The sequence below is a fragment of the Carassius gibelio genome, chromosome A5 (assembly GCF_023724105.1).
Source record: "Carassius gibelio isolate Cgi1373 ecotype wild population from Czech Republic chromosome A5, carGib1.2-hapl.c, whole genome shotgun sequence".
Taxonomy (NCBI): domain Eukaryota; kingdom Metazoa; phylum Chordata; class Actinopteri; order Cypriniformes; family Cyprinidae; genus Carassius; species Carassius gibelio.
This window is the reverse complement of record NC_068375.1, coordinates 272654-282436: the sequence shown is the minus strand read 5'-3', so window position 1 is coordinate 282436 and position 9783 is coordinate 272654. Positions and strand designations below refer to the sequence as shown.

The window sequence follows — 9783 nt, the reverse complement described above, 5'->3', positions numbered from 1 at the left end:
CCTGAGCATTGTTTCTGACAATGTCCATCCCTTTATGACCACCATGTACCCATCCTCTGATGGCTACTTCCAAAAGGATAATGCAACATGTCACAAAGCTTGAATCATTTCAAATTGGTTTCTTGAACATGACAATGAGTTCACTGTACTAAAACGGCCCCCACAGTCACCAAATCTCAACCCAATAGAGCATCTTTGGGTAATGGTGGAACGGGAGCTTCGTGCCCTGGATGTGCATCCCACAAATCTCCATCAACTGCAAGATGCTATCCTATCAATATGGTCCTACATTTCTAAAGAATGCTTTCAGCACCTTGTTGAATCAATGCCACGTAGAATTAAGGCAGTTCTGAAGGCGAAAGAGGGTCAAACACAGTATTAGTATGGTCTTCCTAATAATCCTTTAGGTGAGTGTATGTATTTTCCAAGTGTAAATATATATGAAACCTATAAAAAATTTAATATATTTACATATACTCAGGGATGTAGTGGAGGCTAAACACAATGCAGTTTACGCACCTCCCAAAATTCGGAAATAGCATTTACCCACCTCTAAATAGCCTACAGTTCCTAAGCCATTTTAAATTAAGCTAATATCGTTTTAGTTTCATATTGTTCATTATTAGTTCCATAGGTTGTTTGTTGTTAAATCTAAGACAAAGTCTTTCATATTGCGCTGCAACTGTAAGTGTTGACTCAAAAATACAATTTAACTCAAATGTTACGTCCCCCTCTGTGTCTAGGGGTGACAAGGGGAGTAACATATGCTATTTAAGAAAAAATGAACAATTGTGTCGGTGAACTTGCAAACAAAATAGTGAGAGAGAGTTGACTATCCGTAATCCCAGCACTCAAACTCATGGAAACTCTTCAAGATTTTATTTACAATGTAAAGTCTTTGTACAGCATTAAAGGGTAAGGGAAAATTAGAGGTTTAACAATATGGATAATTCAAAAAGAAAGAATAAGACGCTTGTAGCTTCAGGAGGGGGTTAAGGCCAAAATAACAAACAAAAAGGGGATGCTAACTGAAAACAAAGTAATCTAACTTACCTAGCAAACGAAACATCAAAATCAACAACATGTCTCTTCCCTGACTTCCTCACTGTTCCACAAAACCAGGAGAAAAGCATAAGTTGATAAAATAAAAGTGGCACCCACCTCCTTACTGCGTCTGCAGGCAGAAGAATAAACAAAAAAGAAACACATTTCTAATCACTACAGCCAGTACAACAGGCTGTCTTGAAGATACACTACAGGCCCTGATCGGGCACCGCCTCGGGAACTGCATCGGGCACCGCCTCGGGCACCGGAACAGCATCGGGCACCGCCTCGGGAACAGCATCGGGCACCGCCTCGGCCTCGGGAACTGCATCGGGCACCGGCTCGGCCGATCTGCGTCTCCCTTCTCCTCTAGGGACATCCTGGGGAAATGGCAGCCCCCAACCGAATCCCGGTTCAACGGGAGCCCACAGTGGCGATCGCTGCTGGACCTCCTCTCGACCGCTTGCTCCGGAGCGACCTCCCCTGGTCCCCCGGAACACCACTAGGCGAGAGCCCTCAAAACCATTTCTCTCCCTTTTGCTGGCTGTGGAGGAAATGGTAGTAGACATACTGCTGGATCCAATTGGATGGAGTCCTTCTGTGACGGTTGGGTTTAGGGAAAACACAAGGAAAGGGTAGGATCCAATTGCAAAGTATGATTTATTAAACAAAAAGGGAAATACAAAATAAACAGTCTTGAGACAAACAAACCAAAAGAGGGAACTGGATATAACGGGGAACGAGAAGGTAAGGGGAAGATGAGAACATATCAACACATAAGGTAAGGACTCCATACAGACAACAGAGAAGGACAGCTCTATATAGGGAGACTAATGACAAAGGATTGTCAGCACCTGTGCGATTTAATTGGAGTGCAATTACTGTGAAGACATGACCAGACTAGAGGAATTAAAGTGCCTATGATGAAGTGCCTAAGGAGAAGTGAGCTCACTAGGGAACACTCAGGAAAACAGAGACTAACAGCGTGACAATTGCCTATAGTTTCTAAAATTCTTGAGAAAGCCATCATAGAGCAGGTAACCAATCACTTAGACTGTAATAATTTGTTGCACCCCATGCAGTTTGGTTTTAGGCGTAATCATTCCACCGACACAGCCTGCTGCTATTTGATAGAAAACATAAAGGGGGTGCCGTTTTTCTGGACTTGCGAAAAGCCTTCGACACGGTAAACCACCATGACCTCCTGTCTAAGCTCTCTAAGTATAATCTGTCCCTGGAGACATTGCATTGGGTACAATCATATCTTTCAAACCGGATGCAATGTGTGAGGGTAAAAAAATGTATTGTCCTCTCTGAAGCCCTGCACAACCGGGGTCCCACAAGGATCAATTCTGGGACCCTTGTTGTTCAGTATTTACATCAATGACCTTCCAGCTGTTTGCGAGGGTGTAGACATCATCATGTACACAGATGATGCTGTCATCTAAGTACATGGGAGGGATATGGAGCAAGTAGCCACTAAACTGTCCTTAGCCATGGACAAGATAAGTAAATGGCTTAAATCCTCTTGCTTAACATTAAATATTGGAAAAACTGTTGGAATGTATTTCGCTAAGTCCAATAAAGTTAAAGATATGCCTAGCATCTATGTTAATGGACAAAAAAAAAATTGTGACTGAGACAAAATATTTAGGTGTCCATTTGGACCAAACTCTAAGTTTTAAAAAGCATATTCATAGAATGTGCAACTCTATTAAATATAATAACTCTATTTTAAGACACATTAGGAATAGTCTTACAACTGAAGCATCTTAAATGCCATGATTTCTCCACACATCAGCTACTGTTTGTCCTGTTGGTCTCAGGCCAACGAGACCACACTCGAACCGCTCAGATTGGTCTATAATCAGGCATTAAAGGTTCTTGACAGGAAAGCCCCTCGCTATCACTGTAATATTCTTAGTAAATATAAAATATTAAGTTTTGACTCTCTAATTCTATATAAAAATTTAAGAAACGTTTTCAAAATTGTTAATAATATTACTCCACCATCAATGAAAAAAATTGTAAAAATTTATTCTGAACAAACGAATCGAACATCCCGCTCCACTGCTCACAGGAATTGTGCTATCCCGAAGAGAGCTTCTGCCTTCACACAGACAGCCTTCTCATTTAAAACCATTAAACAATGGAATCAACTCCCAGACAGTCTAAAGTTGTCTGTAGATCTGAGTAATTTCTCTTGAAACTTAAAGAAATACATCCCCGATAACCAGTTATGTCAGCATTAGCAGACTTCAAGTTTACAAATGTAACATTGAGGTAAATATTTTTGACTATGTTGTATATATTTTAGGTTGTGATAGGTTTTTTTCTTTTTTGTTTAGCTTGTCATTAGACTATCTGATTAGTTTTAAATATTCATTGTTTAACTAATATTGCATGTTTTTGTTAGTTCTACTGACAGTTATTTGTAATGTAATGTTTTAATATTGTGTGCACCTGCCCGGGACTGCAGATGGAAATTAGCATGGTACAAAACATCTGGTACAAAACATCTCTTCGTAAGATTAATGTATTTTGTACATTGTCCCTTACAAATAAACTGAAACTGAATCGGTATTCCCACTAGTAGTGGGAAGTTTGGATCATTTTCTTTGAGTCTGTCTGTGTCATTGCAGTCTGTGTCATTGAGAAAATATATGAAAGCATCTTATCAGCCTTTTCTAAAACTTCTCCAAAGCCTCCCATGATGTGGTCTTAAAATAAAAAAATGCATAATTTCAGAGATATCATCCTCAGATTTGAATTGAAGCATGGCCACTTGTAGTTGTGGTTAGTGTGTAGTTGATATCCTACATTCAAAAAAATACTTTATACATTTAATTAATATATTCTTAATATTTGTTGTTTTTGTTTTGCTATAGCATTCAGACTGGGTACCTAAACATTAAATGCATACTAAATCATTTATTTTAATGGTTTGTCTGAAAGGGTTAGTCTATAGGCCTTATAGTGTGACCAGTTACTTGACAGGATGTGGTGTGCTAAGCTGTTTTTTCTCCATTTTAACTTAATTTTACAGACATTAGATTAATGTATGAATTGAATAGTGATTGTGTGATCTATATGAGGGAACAACCAGTGATAACCTTGGTAGTAATATCAAATGATAGCCTATAGCGATGTCATCAGGATTAGGGATGGGCATGATTAATCGACGATCGATAATTGATCGTTAAGATTTTCCTCGATCATGATAATTTGTTATCGATTAATCTAAAGCATTTTTTTTAATCTAATGCAGGTTGCGTTGCGTAGTGCGAGTCTTGAAGCAATTAAATGAATTTCACTGTGTGGCAGCAATTAAATATTTTACCACCAGGGTGCAATATTTGACACCCTACTCGGTTATCTGTGATCTTCCGTTTTGATTTCAAAGAATAATCATGAAGATGTAACGGCGAAGTGTGGCGTGGGACCATTTTGATTTAAAAAGCGAACTAGTTAACTGCAAACATTGCGATGGGGTGTTTAAGTACAACTCGGCCACGACTCAAATGATGTACCTGTGCATCCCGGCAACGTCAGTTCCCTCAGAGCGGGTGTTTTCGGCGGCTGGACTGACGGTCACCATGGTTGCGGTCGCGTCTGACACCAGATCATGTTAACATGCGGTATTTCTCAGCAAAAATTCGTAGACTCGTGCAGAAGTTGTATGCTAGTTATTAAAGTTATTTTTCATGAGGGTTTAAGTAGCATAATTTGTTACGTTAGCGTAATTGTTAGGAAGGCTAATATCTGGCCTTTTCTTCTGGCTTGGATAGTTTTGAGTTACATTTTTATAAAATCTTTCAGATCTAAGTATTATAATGTTTTTTTTAATGTTATTGTTTAACATGATTCTTTTATCATTATTATTATTTTGGAACAAATGAGGTCTCTGTTTAAGAACGCCTGCTAGCAGCTGCAGGTTCCGCTGCTTTAGAGCACTGCATATGCACGCGGATATATGTTCGGTTTGCCTGAACGTAGTTTAACTGTCTGCCACAAATTGATCTTGTAATAAAGGTCTCACCGAGGAAAAACACGCTGTATTTTTGTATTCATTGCATTTTTTTATTATAAAAAATAAATAATTATATTATAAAAAATATTAATGATTAATCGATAGTCGATCGTTAATTCTCCCGACGATCGACTAAGAAAATTTAATCGAATGCCCATCCCTAATCAGGATACACATACACCGGTAGGCAGTGGCCCACCTTACCGTGACCATGATGTGGTCACCCAGAATTTATAGTTTACCCACCTTTTTTTTTTACCACTACACCTCTGCATATACTATCTAGCCCATGTATTCTAAATGATTAAAATAACATATAAACAAATATAAACGTGTAATAAAAGAAAAAAGTTAAATCGTTTAAATATGATGTAACTCTTCGCACACAATTATATCCATAGCAACTTGTTTTAACCAGCTTTTTAAAAATATGAATACTAGCGGACTCTTTAACTTCATTCGGTAAACAGTTCCACATTTTTGGAGCATAGTAACTAAAACAGATACTGCCACATCGCTTAAGATTTAATATGGCAAAAGTCCAGCAGGATTGTAACTTTAGATTAGGAATATATCTTGACAAATGTTCAGGAATTTAAGAAGGAGACAGATTATGCAGTGTTTTATAGACCAATACAAGAATCTTAAAATCAATTCTCTGATGAACTGGTAAACGATGTATTTCCATTAAATCCAGTGTTATATGGTCTCACTTCTTTAATTTCATTAATACTCTGGATGCTGTATTTTGTATCAATTGTAGAACCATTAGGTAAGCCAAAATACTTAGCATTACAATTATCAAGTCAAGACAAGATAAATGCACAAAATAGATTCTAGGTATTTGTATCTCAATAAAAGATAAAAAGGACAAATCCTGGCAATCTCTCTCAAGTGACAGAAACATGTTTTTTTCCACTTGATTAACACCCAGGTTCTTACTCTTTGTGACGAGTGGGGCGGGGCCGAGGGACGTGGGAACGAGGAGTGAGGCCAGGTGTAGTGATTGGAGATGAGCTGCACCTGCGACCCACCACCGGTCTCAAGTCCCACGTAGGAGATGGAAGGATATAAAATTGATTGTACACCGGTTCCCGCCTCCAGTCTGGGAACCGAAATTTTTTTTCTCCTCTCTCGTCTCTGTCGCTCGTCCTTCGATCTCCTTTTCTCTCGCCTCGTCTGTCCTACCCCCAGGTTCCCGCAGGTCCCCGTGAGCGACGGCAGTGAAGGACGAGAGAGGACCAGGCCTGGGGTCTCATGTATCAACCTTGCGTACGCACAAAAACTTTGCGTACGCCAGCTTTCACGCTCACGGTCGGATGTACTAACAGTGAAATTAACGCAAGAATGTGCGTTCCTCCAAGCCAATTTCATGTCTGGCGTACGTTCATTTCTCATTGTTTTTGTCCGTTGGCGACTCTTACAGGCAATAAAGTGAAGTTGCAAACATTACACAACAAATTGTTCTACAAGTCTCGCACCACCACCTGTGGGAAGCATTGCAATTAATTTGCAATTTATAAAATAATTGACATATATTGTCACACGAGCCTTTTTATAATTATATAAATTATGCAATTAAATAAGAACATATAAAAGCATAACGGTTGAAACAACCCTTAGTCTATGGCAATGGCAGCGTTGGCCTTATTAGAGGACATTGCTAATGGCAGAATCAGAAGAGAACGAGTTTTTAGGGACCACAATGATTTTCTGGCCCAGGATGATGACTGGCTTATCAGCCGTTTCAGATTTCCAAGGGCTGTCCTCTTGGAGCTCTGTGCTGAGTTGGGTCCGAATCTAGAGAGAGAGACAATGAGGAGCCACGCAATACCCGTTCCCTTGCAGGTGCTGACAACACTTGGTTTCCTGGCAACTGGTTCTTTCCAAAGGGAACTGGCAGACCGCTCAGGAATAAGCCAGTCGTCTTTGAGCCGGGCAATGCCAGTGGTATGGGACGGGATCATCCGCATGTCTGCCAGGTATATCAGGTTCCCATATGATGCATTTGACCAGCCAAACATTAAAATGCAATTTGCAGCGATAGCCGGTTTTCCTAATGTTATCGGAGCGATCGACTGCACACACATTGCTATAAAGGCGCCATCTGAAGAAGAATTTGCATATGTGAATCGGAAACATTTCCATTCAATAAATGTGCAGATAATATGTGATGCACAAATGCGCCTAACAAATATTGTGGCAAGGTGGCCTGGGTCAACCCATGATTCATACATCCTTACAAACAGCATGGTTGGGATGAGGCTCCAAGCTGGCAGGGTGCGTGATGGGTGGCTTCTTGGTAAGTGCCTTTAAAGTTATGATCCTATCTAATTGTAATTTTTTTTTTTTTTTTTGCATATAATTATTAATTAACCCTTCAGGAGACCGCGGTTATCCACTAAAGACGTGGCTTTTAACCCCCCTCACCAACCCACAAACTGACCGAGAGCGCAGATACAATAATGCCCATTCTCGCACTCGTTCAGTTGTAGAGCGGGCGATTGGGCAGCTGAAATGTCGGTGGCGCTGCCTTGACAGGACTGGGGGGATGTTGTTATACCGCCCTGACAAGGTGTGCCGCATTGTGCTGGCCTGTGGTGTGCTGCACAATGTCGCGCATAGGCATGGCATACCACTTGGTGAGGTGGCAGCACCGCCAGATGACCCCGACCCAGGACCAATTTATGTGCAGCCCAACCAACAAGCCGTTCATGCCCGCCAACATGTGATTGCGACAATATAAATGGTAATCAGAGACAAAAGTTCACTTTTTGACCAATTCCTTTAATGAGTGGCTTATGTCTGTGAGTGCGTCAGTGATATTTTTCAGGTGACTGTTAATTTCCCCGATGGCCATAATGATTTGCTGTTGTGACTCCAAAACAGCATGTGTCAAGACGCGACCAGACGGACGGGCGTCAGCACTGGGGAGAGCACTGGAAACGCTGGGCACAGTGGGCGCTGGCTGCTCAGGAGGGGCGGACTCCGAGTGCCCCTCCTGGGAAGTGGATGTTTCGGCTGTTGCGCCATATGGGTCTAAATAAAAAGGCAAATGTTAACTGTAATTTAAGTACGTTCCATTTTTAAGGGGCACACACATTTGCAATAAATGAAATGGATCCGTAAAATCTCTGGTGTATACTTTTGGTTCGCTACACCGAATGCATTTGACAATGAAATATAGGTATGCTATATGTACCAAAGTAAAAACAAACGAGAAATTGGTTACCTTCGTCGCAATCCTGTAAATCGGAGTCTCCCACAGCAGAAGATACTACTCCAGAGAGTAAAGTGTCACCCATAATTGAGGCAACTCTCTGCTCAAAGGGTGTAAGTTCATCGACCCCTTTACCACTGCCTGTCCTGCCCACACTTTGTCGGTGCGCAGCAGTTCTCCGTTTAACGTCCACCTTTATATCAGACCATTTCTTTTTAAGCTCATTTACAGTGCGACTTTCAGATCCCACTGCATTGACGGCTTCAGCCAAACTCTCCCACTCATATTTTTTCCTTTTGTTATTAATTCCAGAGGACAACGTTCCAAATAAAATATGTTTTCTAGTCTCTACCTCCGATAGTAGCACCTCCAATTCACTTTCAGTAAAGTTTCGTTTCTTGCCGCTTGCCTTAGCCATTTTCTTACTGCTATCTTTTGCCAAAGTGGACTCATTACCATATTTAAATTGATTTAATTAGGGGAGGAGACTGGGTGGGGCGTTGTGCTCGTGCATGTGCGCTCAATTTTACGTTAATTGGGATGTACAAAGAGAATATGCGTGGAATCCTTCGTACGCAGAGATTCATACATCTGTTTTTTTTTGTGCGTACGCACATTTACAGCTTTGTCCGTACGCAATGTTTTAGTATGAATTCAACGCAAGTCTTTGTACATGAGGCCCCTGGGCTTTTAGATGGTTTGATTTTTATTTGTGCGCATCAGTCGTCCGTGAGGGGCTGATGTGCTGTTTTGTGTTTATTTTGTGATTTATTAAAGTTTCAATTGATTGTGCGCCGGTTCCCGCCTCCTTCTTCCCGATGATTACGGAGTTTATATTATTACACTCTTACTTACTCTTACTTTTTACTCTTAGATTGTAATGTTAAGGAACCCAATCTAGCTTTGATCTTCCTGTCGTGTATTTTGCCCACAATTAGAATTTGAAGACTTATCTTAGTCTTCATATATCCAGAAAATACATGTGCTTATAATATATGGACTTACAGGTAACATATAACATCTATCTACATCTTGATATATGGCAATGTAATTTATTACATTCCTATGGGATCTTTCGGCACAGACTTTGGTTTATACGCAATCAGTGTTATTTATCTATCTATCAATGCTGTTAGTGAAGTCAGTCATCACTAGTACTACCTCCTCTATCACTGAGTGTTAAACTGAGTGTGTCATCATGCAGTGTTTGTGCTCCAGTCATAAATGATTCTTCAAACAGTTCCTGATGCATGATTAAAACCACCTAGCAACCATATAGCAATGCCTTAGCAACCATTCAGAACACTTATAGCAAACCTTTTTGTCAGCTGCATGACTTTGATCTCAGAGAAGCATTTGACGGTGAGGAGACTGTAGACGGAGACCGCTGGATCAATACTTTAAGTTCTTCACTTTCACACTGGATACTATGTGCTCTCTCCCTCTTGAAATTATGCAGAATTATGGATATTTTTTGACTGTTCACATG

The 9783-nt window shown here is 40.4% G+C and overlaps 2 protein-coding genes across 3 annotated transcripts; one reads left to right on the top strand and one right to left on the bottom strand.

Annotated features, from left to right (window-relative positions):
- Window positions 1-6656: 6656 nt before the first annotated feature.
- On the top strand, window positions 6657-8086 carry LOC127988349 (putative nuclease HARBI1). 2 transcript variants are annotated; one of them, XM_052591072.1, is made up of 3 exons: window positions 6657-7376; window positions 7459-7823; window positions 7964-8086. In XM_052591072.1, the coding sequence occupies exons 1-2, from the start codon at window positions 6701-6703 to the stop codon at window positions 7818-7820; spliced, it is 1038 nt and encodes a 345-aa protein (XP_052447032.1). In that variant the 5' UTR covers window positions 6657-6700; the 3' UTR covers window positions 7821-7823; window positions 7964-8086. The 2 variants fall into 2 exon arrangements, with proteins under 2 accessions (XP_052447032.1, XP_052447043.1); XM_052591083.1 differs by having other exon boundaries at window positions 7908-8025.
- Window positions 7841-8978, bottom strand: LOC127988355 (nuclear apoptosis-inducing factor 1-like). The gene is made up of 2 exons (XM_052591092.1): window positions 8307-8978; window positions 7841-8113 (listed from the first exon to the last, which is right to left on the bottom strand). The coding sequence occupies exons 1-2, from the start codon at window positions 8710-8712 to the stop codon at window positions 7842-7844; spliced, it is 678 nt and encodes a 225-aa protein (XP_052447052.1). The 5' UTR covers window positions 8713-8978; the 3' UTR covers window position 7841.
- Between the last annotated feature and the right edge of the window lie 805 nt (window positions 8979-9783).